Here is a 15963-nt window from a genome sequence, read left to right as displayed (position 1 = left end):
TTGTTTACCTCTAAATATGTCTACCCACACCTCCTAACATAAAGGATATTTTTCTACATAATCACAAAACCATCATAACACCCCAAAAATTTAACACGGATACAATTACATTATCTAATAATAGTACTCAAATTTCTCCAAATCTTTATTTGGATCCAAAAATCCCATCAAAATTGTTGGTGATTCTCTCTCTCTCTCTAGTCTCCTTTTATCTAGGAGATCCTTGCATTTTTTCCCTCTTACAATATGAATATTTTTTAAGAATCTAGGCTAGTTTTCTTATAAGATGTCTCACATTTATTTATCTCATTATTTCCTCATAATTAAATATAGGCCAAACACTTTTGGCAAAAATATACCGATACTGTATACATCATACTGTATTATGTATCATTTGTCCATTTGTTCCTCAATTATCATTCTATCTATAAACCATCTAGTGTATATTATATTAGCCCTGCTGCCACACTAAGATGAGTTCTTGGAAAGCAAGGACTATAGTGGATGAATCCTTGGTATTTCTCACAGGGATTAACAAAGGAAAGGACTGTAGAAGCTATTGAAGCACCTCTGAATTGACCCATGTGATCAACCAGCCAATGTCCCAATACTTGCCTAAACAGGCTTTCCAAGTTACAGATCTCTTCACAGAAAATCTATGAAGTTAGACTAGGCCACAGATTTCAATGTCTTAAAGGACAGGAGAAGTGTAACCTTACCAGTTCCTGAGCCTCTAGGGGCTGGAAGGGCAATGCGGATACAGCAGTTGGCCACTTCTGTGAAAATGTCTGGATTGCGGCATGCAGCCGGTCCAAGGACACGAAGGATGTAGTTGATCTCCCGAGAGCCAAGGCTGCCAGATACAACACCAGAGGTAGTGCTACCAGCTCCACTTGTAGCTGCTGAGCGAACAACCTGGTAAAGAGAGGGGGAAACACTGCTGAATAACTACTACTTTCTAAAAATACAATTGCATTCAAGGAAAAGTTTCTAAGATTAAAATACTAACCAAGCATTGCCTCAAGACAGTGGATGACAGCTTTAAATTTTGGGGAGAAAGAATCTTTCAAGCCCCATCCCTTCCCAATTAAAAAATGTGGCTTATAAAAGTTACAGCACTCAGCATATCTCAAAATGATCAGTTACTAAACCAGACGGCACATGATCTTTAGAGAAATTGGGAAATGTTATCTATACCATTGATCATTCATCCCAATTATGGCTCTCACATTTAAGTGCCAGCTCCCAATCTTCCCAAATGCTGTCCTAATTTTAAACCAGAATGGTTCAAACTCTAAAAATATGCAATATTGATATCCACTCAGTGTAGAAGAACAAAATTATAAATATTTTCTTTATGCCTCAAAGCCAATCACCAGTTCAGATAATGATAGCCACAGGAGATATAAAATTTATGGATTGCTTGCTTTGATACCACAGGACTTGGTTTTGCTCTTCTCATAAAATAAGTTATCATGGAAAATACAAGAAAGAATAAAGAAAATAATGCCACTGTATTTTCTATTATCTATTTCTTCATAAACTATGTTCACAAAAATAAACATCTTTTGAAATCTTAGTGCTTTTCTTACCAAACCAGCCATGCTCTTTAGTTTTGTATATTAATCCCTATATCTTGCCTGCCAGGCTGCAGTTATAAAACAATTCTCCACCCTGCCTGGGTGACTCAGTTGGTTAGTGTTGACCCAATACACCAAAATTGTGGGTTCAGTTCCTGGTCAGGGCACATGCAAGAATCAACTAATGAGTGCATAAGTGAGTGGGGGGAAAAATTCGATGTTTCTCTCCCTAAAACCAATTTAAAAACATACAAAGCAACTCTCACTTTTTAAATACAGAAAAGTGTAATTTCACTATAAAAATGTGCCACAATTTATTTATCTAGACCTCCGCCGGACATTAGATCTCTACTTTCTTGATATTATAAGCAATTCTACAGTGAACATTCTTGTATATGTACCTTGGCATACTTGACTTTAGTTATAAATTCTTAGCCATAGAATTTCTAGGTCAAAGGATATCTTAAACTGACAGTACCAAATTGCCCTCCAATGTGGCTGCACCAATTTCCACTCCTACCAAATGTAAGAGTATGCCTGGTTCTCCACACCCGTACCTGCAATGGATATTATCAAGCATTTACATTTTGCCAACTTGGTATATGTTCAAATTGCCACTCACCTTCTTTTGCTCCCAACACCCCCAAGTATAATTTCCTTTCATCTTAGAGTTTACTCTCATCTAACAAGAGTTTATATTTTCTCTAGAACTTTTAAAGATGTATAAACTTTAAACATTTTAACTACTGTTTGTAAGTTAGAATCCTGTCTACATATACTTGTTTCTTCCTTGTTGGGCTGTCTCCTGACCTTGGATCAGTGCACATGCTGCCTTTTAACAACTCTCTCCTTTTGATTTTGCTTATGTTAGGTGAAATCAAACAGGCTGGGTGAAAAAACTATCTGAAGAATGTGTGATATATATTCATGTATGTATGTATGTATGTATGAAGTATACCAGCTTTCTGGCAAATGATTTAAAAAATATAACTTTTGATTCAATTTCTAGGAAACTCTAAGAAAAATCATCTTAAATGTGACAAAGCTATGCACAAAAATGCATGCATATTGTAACATTTATTTATACATGTGGGAAACAATGTTCCAAAAGAGGAAAATAGAAGTGAGGTCTAGTAACATTCACATGACTGTTGACAATTACCAGGAGGAAGCCTTACTAGTAAGATATTTAGCTCCCCAGCCCTCCATTTATGTCTTAATGATGTTATAAATGTTTTAATTTTTTCTAATTACTTTGTCATTTCTTTCACTGCTTATAATGTTCCTAAAATAAAACATGTAAGCTTCAGTTTTCTGATCTGCACAATGGGCAAAATGCTTACCAGTGTCTCGCCATCACAAACATTCCAAAAACTTTACTATTTCTAAAACCCCAAAAGACAATGTTTGGAAAATGATTCTTAAGTAAACACATGAGAAGTCCTCCTACATGGGGATGATCTTTAAGACATGAACTTGGTGGAAAGTATTCTAATTCCTTATGAACAGTTTTTGGTTCATGAGACCTATATTGCCACAGAGAACTTACTAGATAAGAGTTATTACTATAGTAAATTTAAAGGTAGAGAATCTATTTTCTAGTTATTTTTTCATGTCACTCACTGGGATTATCTACTGTATCTAAGCAAGCACCTAAGCATACACTGGGAAATTTTGCTGGGCAGGGCATATAGTCTACATATCTAGCTATAGACCCTCAGAAGAACCAGAAGTCTATCTGTTCTGAGACCAAGGAGAACAATGGTATGATACAAAGCTAAATCAACATCTGACAACAAAAGATTCACCTTCTCCATGGTATGACGAAGGGTGCAGGGGTCTTCAATAATGTGTCTTAAGAGAAGGGTGACCAGGGGAGTAAACCCATTGAAGCCTGAGCTCTGGGTCAAATTCAAGATCATGCGGGTACTCTTCAGCTCTGCAAACATCATGGCATATTTGTGGTCTCGGGTGAGCCTCAGGCAGAGGCGAAGGGTGGCATGCAAAGTGTCTGGGTCCACAGGGACTCCTAGCATGCTCACGCAGGCCCGGATTAAAACAGTCACCATATCCTCTGTCAGTCCCTGGATCAGGATCTCTCCAATTTTTGTTTCTTCCAGGCTTGTCTCCTTTTCAGAATTTGTATTCTCTGGGGCCAACGGGGTATCTACAAATGGGAAAGTAAGAGTTTAGACAGTTTAACTTGATATTTCCACCCACACCTCTCCTTCCTAAGTAACCAGTCAAGCACTTGGGCCCTGTAAAGAGAAACATACCAAACACCAATTCTCACACCAGATGAAAATGCATATAAAAAGGAGGACTGTGTATCTTTAAGTCACCAAGCAATCTAACTGATAAGAAATGACAATGAAATTGGCCAGAACTTAAATCATATACATACTAGTTTCATGTAAAACACTCCTTACAAGACTCAAAACTAAGCCCATACCATTGGCTTTATTTTCTTTACGCTTGATATCCATTTCTTTGCTTTCTTCTAGTGTCTTCTCTAGTTCCTGCCCATTGCTGTTTTTAGAGTTTTTATTCAGCCGTGGTACCCTCAGGAGAGTTAGCATCACAGGGCGCCGGTTTCCTGTTTCTTCATTAACCTAGTAATTCAAGCAAACAAAAATATCTCTACCAAAAAAAAAGAAAAAAGGAACTAGGTGGGGGACGGTATTAGAACTCTTAGGCAAACTGCTTCAGCAGAAAGGAGCCCTTGTAATTTATACCATCCCCATCATTTAGAGAGAAAGCATGAAGGTTTCCAGGAAGGGAAGAGGCATAAACATGGCCCAAAATGAGTTGTAAACTTTCCAACAGAGCAGAAACCATCCCTACCTACTCCCTAATCCTTGACTAAACTATTAAAATCATTCCCAGGTGGGACAGTATCAAATTGTCATAGACCCATGGTCTACGTAATGACTGTGTGAAGGCTCAGTTCTCAAGAAGTATACCCAATTTAGTAGTGGTATGGTAATATTGCTCCTTATAACACATGTCAGGACTGCTGGTTCAGGAAGCGGGAATGTGAAAGGTATACCTAGCCCCTTCCCCTCCTTTTAATAAAGTTTACAGCACTGAATGAGCATGTACCTGAACCATTGTAGTAAACTGGACAGTATATCTTCTTCGACCTGCAGTGAAACGAACACTTGTCTCTCCAGACTTCCAGGCAGAATCAATAGTGCTATTGTTGCTTGCACTGTAACTACACCAACGCCCAGAGCGGTCATCAAACCAGCGCCAGTTGTTGTTGTTGGACTGTAAGTACTAAATAGAAGAGCACAAAGTTTCTTTATATTTTCTACAAGGTTGGTTATAAGAATAAATATTAACTTCATCAGTGTTCATTGCTAAAGCTAATCCAGGAAAAAGAAATATATCGAACATTTAGTCTATTTTGAGAACCAAGAGAGGTATTTTTGTGCACATTAACCCTCCTATTCCTAAGTTTCTCCAAAGGCACAAAACCCTCTTTATACCCTTGTCCTGTGATCCTCTGCTTTCCTTTTGTTTCCAGCTGTTTTCCACAAAGAGGAACATTATTTTATATGTACTAGAACAAAATTTCTGTTTCTGAGAAGGTACGGAGATAAGTGACATATGTAATCTTCATATAAGAACCATTTCCTTTTGGAGGAACTGCTATACACTCAGTCCTTTACATAACAGAACAGCCACTCCTCCTCTGGACACTTCTTTAACTTTTACTTCCAGAGTTAAGTTCTTGGGCTCTTTAGGAAGAAGCTCCATAAAAAAAATTCTAACGCCCTGTCCAGAAGAGAAATCTAGTAATCAATATCCCTCAAGAAATTTACTCCTTGATTGAAGAGCTTCACATTCTTTACCACTCTCTTGTACTCTCTGCTGACCTACTCTTGCTTCAAGAAGTTAAGCAGTTGTGCCAACCATATACACCATATTAGGTATGTACCTTAGTCATTTGGGCTCTCCTTTTAGAGGAGATGGCTGTCTTTTCATAGAAATCAATCAGGAGCAACACTGGGGTGATCCACCTATAAATGGAGAAATGATTTACTCTGAGCAAGCCAGAAACATATACACGACATGAGAAACTTTTCTTGACTTCATCAGGCGCCTGAAAATTTTCAAACCACAAAAGGTACCCAAGATTTGTCCCATATATGCCTCAGAAAAACATAAATGAAACCAGGATATAGGGTCACTCACTTTGGGGTCTGGACCTCCTTTTGCTCCTTGGCAGCTTGTAGGCAGGGCTGAACCACTTCCAAGAGTTTGATTAGGACATTAAGGATGCCACTAGATTCAACCACCCAAGCACAAGGTAGCTTCAACTCCTGATTGATTAATCAAAGGAAAAAATAAAACAAATACCAACTTCTATCCAGTAATCACAGGGGTGAACACATAATTAGTTAAATTCAAATTCCACTTTTACATTGTATCAGCTGTGTGATCTTAGATGAGTTACTTAAATTCTTTAGGCTTTTGTTTCCTCATGGATCAACAGAAATAATTTCTATTGCCAGGGTAATTGTGATGATTAAATGAAGCTATATATTTCAAAGTGCCCAACACAGTGCCTGGCACATCAGTATGTGCTTAATATGGAAACTGTTATTAGTATTACTAATATCATTAAGGATTATCATCCAGGCTATACAGTGTTAATTATGTTGAGGTTGAAAAGCTTCTGATTTACAGAGAACCTTTGTAATCTTTCAAGGAAGATAGAATAATTAAACACAGCAACCTAGTAAAAGGTTCCCCCCTAGGGGCTACACTAAAGTGTTCCTTAGAACAGGAAATCACTGGAAGTAATTTAAATGTCCAACAATAGGAAATTACTTAAATAAACTAGGGGATGTCCATAAGATGGAATAATATAGATAGATGACATGGAGAAATATTTATAATATAATACAGAGAGAAAATACAACACTTTTAGAACAGTCTGATCCCGATTTTTTAAATACATAGAAAAGGACTAGAAGAAAATATTGGACTGCTACTTATGACTTTCTCATTATATTATGATGTTATGAGGACCCCCCCCCCGGGCATTCCGTACTCTGCAACCTAGTAAGAACCACCACTTCCCCCATTAAGGGGAAACCCCAAGAATGTAGACATATAGTTTGACACATATATTGAACTTTTCTCCCAAGTTGCTGTTTACTCCAGTAAGTTCAGGTTTTATTATTAAACATGATGACAAAGAGTCATTTGTGTAAAATCAATTGCCTACTAATTACTATGTTGGTTGGAACAAAACATATCCTGGCCAAATTACTCCTTTCCCTCAATCTGCTGACTGACCAGGTACAAAGGATGAGTCAGATTCTATATGATGCCTATTACCCAATTCTCAACACCTATCCCACTCTCGGTACCACTTAAGAGGTTTCCTCAGAGAGACCAAAAGTATTCCTCAAGAGAACTACAATACCTCTTTTAATGACTACCCCAAAACCCTCTAAGACTCAATTCAATTAATTAATACTTGTTCTGAGAAGTCCATCTCTCATCTAGAAGTAATGTGTATGTGTCCTCCCTGAACTCATCATTTATACCACTCATGCACAGAATGCTACATTTTGCACTTGATTATGTGCATTATAGTCAATTAGAAACTGCAGGCTCATGGATTGCAGAGACTCTCTACCTTCTTCAATGTCTCAAATAATAGGTGTTCAATAATTCTCTGACAAATGAATCAGACATCAAAAGATCTAAATCTTACCTCAAAAAGCAGTGTTAAAAGCAAGATTCTAGTAGCCAAATTGGATGCTTGGGGCAGGGTGGCCATCTGACTGATCCATTCTGACACAGTTTTTGTGTCACTTGTTGTCAGGGGAAGAGCAGCTTTGATTAATACATCAGCAGCTTCCCATACCTAGAAAAGTGGAGTGGCCAAGTCAGATAACTGTAGACAGAATATGATACGGTTTGTAAAAATGTTCTCAACCTTGTAAAATACTCCATCCTCAACAATTTGCCCAAGGAGGGTGGGTAAATAATAATACATTTACTATTGAGATTTAATGTCTGTATTAAAAGAAGATGTCTGCTACTATAGGGTAATCTCTAAAGATTATTTTCTTAGGCTAGATTACAAGAAGGCTAAATTCTAAGTTAAAGGAAATGAATATTAAAAAAATTCTAATGCATATAGTCAACCCCACAAAGATTCTACCAACTTACACTTCCATCAGTGATCTTTCACTATATGCTACCCCGGAATTAAAAACAAAAATCTAGAGTGTTAGAAATCTTGGTCTTGCTTTAGTGTTTGCCTGTTAAATTTCTTGTAATGCACTTTATATAACTGCTCTTTTCTATTAAGGTTTTAGTTTTCCTAAAATTATTTCTATATGCTTTTAATATAGATTAAAGATAACTAAACCTTGGCCATAGCTTGTGAAAAAATGGCTTATCCAGTTTGTCTTTACTTTTATGATGTTTTCATACACTACAGTTATGATTGCGTGTATCACTTTTTGATTTCTTCCTCTGCTTCTCAACTTTAATATGAGTACATGAGTAGTAAAAAATAATAAAGAACACACAACCAAAACAATAACTGGCTATCTATGTGGGGATTTAGAGAATTTATTTCTTATCCTACTTCTACAATTAGAACACATTAATTTCATAATGAGGAAAAGCACTGCTTAAAAGAGATAAACACCAGGTCACAACTATTCATCAGGATGGGGACTTATCTTCAAAGTGGCTGTTGCATAAGGTGAGAAAAAAACATTTATTCACTGTTGGCCCAGGGGGCCTAATTTGGCTCAGGAGTAAGAAACATTTTGGACATTTAAGATGAATTTAATAAGAAATGCTCAGAAATAGAGCTTTTGTTTTTTCCTTTCAAAGACATTTTTGTGAAGTAGTTAATTTACTTTTTGCAGGAACACTCTCAAAAAAGAGCTAATTATCAGATCTAAAGAATTCAAAGAAAGAATGTATCCAGATTAGGTAAAATGCAAAAATATTATTTTAAAGAAATCAAGTTTTGATAGATGGCAGGAAAACCACTTTATATACTCCTCTCTTTTGGCCCCTGGAGAGCTTACCTGATTGACTACTTGCTTCAGAATCATGTCTCGATAGTCTGCTCCATTACGTTTTATTGCTGTCATAATCAGATCACACACTCGGTACACTGTGTCCGGCAGCTCATCAAGAAGGTGGAAGCAACCTGGCAACATTGTATCTGTGAAAGTGTGAAGCTCATCTTGCTCCAATGGATCAGCATCCTGGAACTTCTCTAGACATTTAGCCTCTTCCTCTTCCTGTTTTTCCCGAGCTTTTCGTTCCTCCTCCTCCTTCCGGCAAGCAACTTCCTGGAGGCAGGGAAGAAAGAGTGATAGCATATGGAAGAGTTGAAGGAAGAAAGACGAGGAAAACTCTAAGAATGTATTTGCCCTATCATATGAATACCCTCTACCTTCTCCTCAAGCAGGTGATACATTCATTAGTGTGTGACAAGTATGAGGGCAGGCACAAAGGCTAAGGCAAGACAAAGGAAAAGCAGAGGGGAAGTATACCTCCAACCTCCAAAATATTGCCAGTGTATCCAAAGCATCATACATTACATCCTACAAAATGATTTGTAGACATTGTCCTGCATTCTCTGCCAATATAGCAAACAGAGCAACTGTTACCTAAAAAGAGACAGCCAAGTTTGGCCTAATGGGTACTACTAAGTACATTTTGGGCCTTCTATATTTGACAATAAACAGCATTGCCTCATCTGCCCTACTTAAAGCTTTAGGTCAATACAATGTAGATCAGTGACAGCAAGGTTGGGATAAATGAGTACTCCCATGTCTTTCTTTAAACTTTAATTCTACCAATTACTTTGCAGTAGTAGCCGAGTATTCATGGAAATACTAAGATTAATGTGTTAGACCCTTTTGGATGCTCTATATTGTAGTTACCTCAGGTGACTCTGCCCTCTGATCCATTGGGATATCCTGTCCCAGAGACATGGCAATAGCTCTCATCATCTGGTCCTCTTCAGACATACTCAGATCCTACAAAGTAACAACAGAAATTCCAGCAATATACATATCCCAACTCATAAGGAATCAGACATCCTGTGTTCAAGCTTTAGAGAGGGGTTCTGAATCCTGCTCTCTAAAATTAAACCCAACTAGGCTTACCTGGTCACTCTAAGAACAGAGAGAAAAAAATTACAATGAAATTAAGTACAGGGAAGGGGCTTTAAATGTGACTAACTTTTCTGCATCTTAGAAAAAGAGTCTCTTCTAGGGCTTTTGAATTGTGGATAATTTAAGACATTTTCTGCAAACGAAGTCCAACAATTTGCATCGGTGGGAGATAGAAAATTTCTGTTCATTACATTCTAGAGCTAGAAGAGTTATGAAAAGAAAACATTTACACAAAAGTCTGAAGGTGAGAAGTAGTTTATAGAAGGGACAATCAGTGATGGAAGCATGAGAGGAGGAAAGCACATCAGCAGCCAAACCAATGTCCTAGAAGTTTAGGGCCCCTGAGCCAACTTACCCGAACAACTCCTCCCATGATTGGGGGAGGGTGGGTTAGAAGGTACTCTGTGGCCTGCTCCATGGTGCTGGTGTTCAACAGGGCCTCCATGGCATGTTCCCGTGTGAAGCCCATGTCCATGAGCTATAAAAAGAATGTAGGGTCTCAGAACCACAGTAAAAAAAGAAATCCAAATGCATTTTAAAAGAAAGGACCCTTCCAAGATGGAGACAAGATTTTCTAACTTCATTGGAACTGAGAACAGTTATAAGTTATGACAGGTAACGTGACTGAACCTATCTGGTACTTCCACAGCATTCGAACATTAGAGCTACAGAATGAGGCAGATGATTCTCAATTCCATCTGCTAAGAAAATGGGGTTAGATGGTTATTATCATTAACAAGATTATCCTAATTTGAAAATCACACATAAGCAAAAATTGGTCTCACTTTTCTAGAAAACAAAGTGGCAATAGAACAAGAGCACCCCCCCCAAAATAACCCACGTTTTCTACCAATAGTAAATAATCATGAAAAGTACAGAAAGGTTTATACAAAAAGAAACTACATACCATAGCATTACAACATGAAATAAGGAAATTAATATCCAACAATAAAAGACTAAGACATTAAAAAAACCTATTTTCTTAATGACAGTGGTACAATTCTACATATTATATTTCAACTCTGTAAGAATTAGGCATAGAACAGTGATAAAAAAGAAAATAATTATCCTATGTGATGACATTATGAATTCCTTTTATTTTACTTTTTAAGTATATTTTATTGATTATGCTGCTACAGTTGTCCCAGTTGTTTTTCCCTTTGCTCCCCTCAATCCACTATCCGCCCACCCTCCAGCAATCCTATCCACCTTAGTTCATGTCGATGGGTCGTACATATAAGTACTTTGCCTTCACTTTCCTATATTATTCTTAACTCCCCCCTGTTTATTTTGTACCAACCAATTATGCTTCTTAGACCCTGCACCATTTCCCCATTTCTCCCCCTTCCCCTCCCAGCTGATAACCCTCCAAATGATCCCCATACCTATGATTCTGTTCCTATTCTGGCTGTTCACTTAGTTTGTTTTCATTTCTCTTTTTTAGATTCTCATGATAGTTCAATGTTTGTTGTCATAGTTTTGATCTTCTTTTTCTCAAGTAAGTACCTTTAACATTCCATGTAATAATGGCTTGGCAATGATGAACTCCTTTAGCTTTACCTTGTCTGGGAAGCGTTCCATCTGCCCTTCCATTCTAAATGATAGCTTTGCTGGATAGAGTAATCTTGGTTGTAGGTCCTTCCTTTTCATCACTTTGAATATTTCTTGTCAGCCCCTTCTTGCCTGCAAAGTTTCTTTTGAGAAATCTGCTGATATCTGCTGATAGTCTTATAGGCACTCCTTTGTAGGTAACTTTCTTCTTTTCTCTTGCGGCTTGGCTTTTAAGATTCTCTCTTTATCTTGAACCTTTGCCATTTTAATTATGATATGTCGTGGTGCAGTTCTCTTTGGGTCTAGCTTGTTTGGAACTCTGTGCTTCCTGGACTTGTATGTCTATTTCCTTCACCAAAGTAGGAGAGTTTTCCTTCATTATTTTTTCACGTAAGTTTTTACCTTCCTGCTCTTCCTCTTCTCCTTCCGGCACCCCTGTGATTCAGATGTTGGCACATTTAAAGTTGTCCAAGAGGTTCCTAAGCCTCTCCCCATTTTTTTTTTCACTTCTTGTTTCTTTATTCTGTACTGGTTGACTCTTTACTTCTTCCTTATGTGACAAATTGTTAATTTGAACCCTGGCTTCCTTTCCTTCACCACTGATTTTGTGTGGATTTTCTTCTTTTCCCTTAGTACAGTCTTCACTTCTTCCCTTATGCGTTTGTCATACTTAATCTTATCTGTCAAGTCTGTAAGCATCATTATCACCAGTGTTTTGAACTCTTCTTATGTTAGGTTGGCTCTCTGCTTGTCGCTTAGTTCTCTCACTGGAGCCTTGATCTGTTCCCTCTTTTGGGCCATACTTCTCTATCTCCTCATTCTGACAGGCTCCTCTGTTTCCCTCTGTGTCTTAGGTAGAGCTGTTACCCTAGTTATGTTTTAAAGGGTAGAGCCTTAGGTATTCATCAGTATGGGGTAACCTGTTTCTCCATGTTATGGCGCTTGCTCAGCACTTGCCCCTTTTCCAGGGACTTCTCCCGCTTCCCGTATGGGACTGGTGCCTCTCTTGCTGTTGCCCTAGTTTTGGTTCCCAGAGTGGGTGGGTTTGCAGATGTTCTAGGACTGTGGGGGCCCTGCAAGCAAATGGACTCTACTGAGAGACCGGTAGTTTTTCCCTCCTCCCCAACCCCCACTGGTTTGCTCAGTCAGAAGCAATGAGGCTTTATTTTCCCTGGTGCTGGAACCATGAGCTGTGTGGTCTGGTCTGGGGCTGGGGTCACTCCCCAGGTGTCCTTCCTGACTTTTATAATGTGAGGCTGCTCTTTCTGCCAGCCAGCCACAGCCACTGCCTTGCTGCTGCCGCTGCTGCCACCGCTACACCGCGTCCTCTCCTCCCTGGCTCTGCCCCTCCTAGGAACCTGTCTGGATCAGTATTACTTTTTTATATCTTTGTTGGACTTCCATGCGGTTTAATTTTCTGGTAATTCTGGCTGTTTTTAGTTCTGAGGTAGTTGTATTTCTTCTCATTGTTGTGGAGGGTACTGAAGCATCTTTACCTATGCCTCCATCTTGGCCGGACATAGATCTGATAACTTTTAAAAATATCTTGCTATATTTCCAAATTTTCTTAAAAGTGAACATTTATTACTGTTGTAATTTTAAAAATGTAGTTTCTATATATAGAAGAAATATCTGATCAGGATGCTGGACATAAAGAGAACACACATACATACACACAAATTCCTGGAGGAATATGCTAAATACTGTTTTGAGACTGAAATGTAAGGTTTATAAGTGCTTTCACCAACCTTCTACCCCTACCCCACTGCTTCTAGCTTACAATTTTCAAAATGTGGTTTATATGTTTATTTAAAGATGAAAAATATACACTAAAAGAAAGAGCAAATTTAAATCTATCTCCTGGATAACAAGGACCAGGCATTTAGTGGCATGTAAACTTAGAAAACACACAAGCATTGCACTCTATCACATGCAGTCTGGGCCCTGGAGTATCAGGCCAGCATTCTACCTGTTGCAGTTGCTGCTGGTTGACTTGAGGATCTCGGCGGGAGCCACCTTCCTCTTGCCCTGTATCCTCTTCTCCTCGAGAGCCCTCCTTCTCTTTGCTCAGTCTCTCTCGAATTACAGGTTCTCCTCGGAGGATGTGGCACAGGATGGCCAGCATGGACTCAGCCATTCGCCCACCATACACCTTCAGGGGTTTCCGGTTCCACAGGTTCTTGATGCAAGTAAACGCTGCCTATAAATTATTTGAAAAGATGCGTGAAAATAATTTTGTCTCTATTCAAAGTCCTGTGAGGAATAAGCCAAAGACCTATGGGGATAGTCCTTCCACAATCAGTTGTGCCAACAAAATCTTAGGTCCGTACTGAGGGGGCCTAAGGAAGCACAGAGAAGGAGCATTTACTCCAACCTGGATGTACCAATCTGAGGTTTAGGGTTCAAATGTGTACACCACAGAAAATTCTCAAATGATCTTTATTCCCACCTGTAATGCAGCTCTATCTGGGAGTGGGATCTAATGGCTTTCCAATAATCAAGTTATTTCATTAAGGAGGACGAAACAGAGTGGGAACTCCCTAATCAGCATAAGAAATTCCCCTTAGTTTTAGAATGCTGAATACTCACTTTCTGAGTTACCACAAGAAAACGAAGGGCACTGAATTGTGGAAAGTTCTGGACACTTCCGGGCAATTTGGCAGGCAGTGAATGTGGAGATTCAAGCACCGTGGTGGGATTCACCATCTTCTCCACGAGCATAAGCCAGGCATCTAGGAATTCTCCTGTGCCATCAGGTAAGTCTGAATGTTCTAATCCTTCAGCAACAGGAACTTTGCCACCCATAGAGAGAGCCCAATTGAAAGTTCTATATTCAAGTAAGAGAAAGTACAGAGAGAGAACATTAGTATTTTAGACGGGGTGGTGGTGGAAAGGACATTTGATAGGTTCCTAGTCTTTATAATATTGGTACTACATGTCCCTCCTCTTGGAGCTACTGCTTCCAATCTGTCTATTATTTATTAGCTTTACCTTTTTTTGGTCTTTACTCTAGCTTTATTGAGATATTATTGACATAAAACATATGTAACGCTTAAGATGTACAATGTCATAATCTGATACATATATACTGCAAAATGATGACCATTTCTGGCCAAAACAAACACACAAAAATGTGAAACCTAGCTTAAAATTCTGAGCAAGAGAAGCAAAAAAAAATTACCACATTCAGAGAAACAATAGAAAAGGACAAGCCTATTAAAAAAGTATGTACCAGGCACTGGAAACCAAATGAGGGAAAGCAGAGACCCTTGCAAATACTTCTAAGAAAGGCCGAACCCCAGACCTTCCAAGGATGATGACGATAATTACGTGTAGTGCCCAGAATGTGAAAGGGTACAGCCAATGGGTCTATGTGTCCCACTGTCACAGGAGAGGTAACTTAGAAAGTTCCAGGCTGCTAATGCACACAGAAAAGACCAAACTCCAAGAAAGGCTTCTCAGTGAAGCAATTTGATCCTTACTCGAAAAGAGCATTGTGGCCTCCAGAGCAGAGAAATTTCTGCAGCATGAGATGGTAGGGATACTTCCTCTCATCAAACAGCATTGGGGATGTAAAACCAACTGAACAGATGAAGAATGTTAGCCTGAAAGAGGGAAAAAGAAAAAATTTAACATTTTCTGAGGCATACACAGAAACAATGGGAAATTCATGTGGAAGCCAAGAGTAAAATTTAACATTGCACTGAAATGACTGACAGACTAACTAGAATGCATGCAGGTGAGTGATTAGATTGCTTATTATAATTTCTAAAGTTTCTGAGTAGCTTCCTACCTACTAAAAATATAAGGTTAATGAAATGCAAGTTTGATTATAAATGCTTTAAAAATCTCTATATTCTAGACTAAGTAGTACCAAAGGAAGTATCTTATACTGTATTTGGGTAATACAGAATAAACAAGGGACCACCAAAATCCTTTAATTCAGTGGCTCACTCTCCATTTAAGTAGAGAAGAAATCAGTTTTGATTTTGTATCTTAAGCAGAACCTCACCTGAAGCGGGGAGTAGGTGTATATGGTGGAGGCTGCCAGGACAAGCCCTTTGTGAGGAGCTTAGTGAGGGCTGAGGCTGTTGATCGAGCAGCAGGTGTTGGTGCTGTGGTGGTGCTGGCAGCATGATGACTCCTTCTCTGGCGGACAGGAGAGCCCACACAAAGCTTAACAAGGAGTCCAAAAAGCTCAGCAAGTGCTCGGCCTAATCTGGAAGAGGCTAGAATCCAAAAGTTAGAAGAAGGCTGACAGTATTTTCAGAATTAGTTTCATTTATAACAGACACATTACCATTAATACATTTTTATGATTGACCATTTCCTCCTACGCAACACCGAGGAAACACCTGGACTTGTCTCTATACATGATCATCCAAAATGAAGTTACATAGGGAATAAATGCATCCTTTAAAGGTAGGAGACAGAGAGGTGTCTTGGCACTCATATAATATATAACGAATGTGAAAGTCAAACAAGGTAAGCATTCACATTGTTACTGGACGTATAAATTGAAACTACCTTTGTAGAGAGCAATACAGCAATAAGAACTAGTTAAGTAAATAATACATTTCTTGGGTTATGAAGTTGCTTAAAATGACTACAGAGAACTTTTAAAAGTGGCAAAAATGTTAATGACTCAGACCAGAAAA

General features: G+C 38.6%; 1 protein-coding gene across 9 annotated transcripts in view; it reads right to left on the bottom strand.

Moving 5' to 3' along the window:
* HUWE1 (HECT, UBA and WWE domain containing E3 ubiquitin protein ligase 1) overlaps window positions 1-15963 on the bottom strand; it is a 166729-nt gene that overhangs the window by 47512 nt on the left and 103254 nt on the right. For all 9 annotated transcript variants that reach the window (XM_090264628.1, XM_090264634.1, XM_090264633.1 and 6 more), the window contains 14 exons: window positions 15318-15534; window positions 14788-14910; window positions 13895-14132; window positions 13275-13505; window positions 10110-10232; window positions 9521-9616; window positions 8654-8923; window positions 7315-7467; window positions 5781-5908; window positions 5524-5605; window positions 4683-4859; window positions 4033-4192; window positions 3389-3747; window positions 720-915 (listed from right to left, as the gene is read on the bottom strand). In XM_090264628.1, coding sequence (XP_090120754.1) covers window positions 720-915; window positions 3389-3747; window positions 4033-4192; window positions 4683-4859; window positions 5524-5605; window positions 5781-5908; window positions 7315-7467; window positions 8654-8923; window positions 9521-9616; window positions 10110-10232; window positions 13275-13505; window positions 13895-14132; window positions 14788-14910; window positions 15318-15534 — 2553 coding nt within the window. The remainder of the gene's footprint in view (window positions 1-719; window positions 916-3388; window positions 3748-4032; window positions 4193-4682; window positions 4860-5523; window positions 5606-5780; window positions 5909-7314; window positions 7468-8653; window positions 8924-9520; window positions 9617-10109; window positions 10233-13274; window positions 13506-13894; window positions 14133-14787; window positions 14911-15317; window positions 15535-15963) is intronic.

This window comes from Furipterus horrens, unplaced genomic scaffold, assembly GCF_987537825.1.
Source record: "Furipterus horrens unplaced genomic scaffold, mFurHor1.1.pri manual_scaffold_17, whole genome shotgun sequence".
Taxonomy (NCBI): Eukaryota; Metazoa; Chordata; class Mammalia; order Chiroptera; family Furipteridae; genus Furipterus; species Furipterus horrens.
Note: the sequence above shows the minus strand (reverse complement) of the source record. Positions and strands in the feature narration are given on the sequence as shown.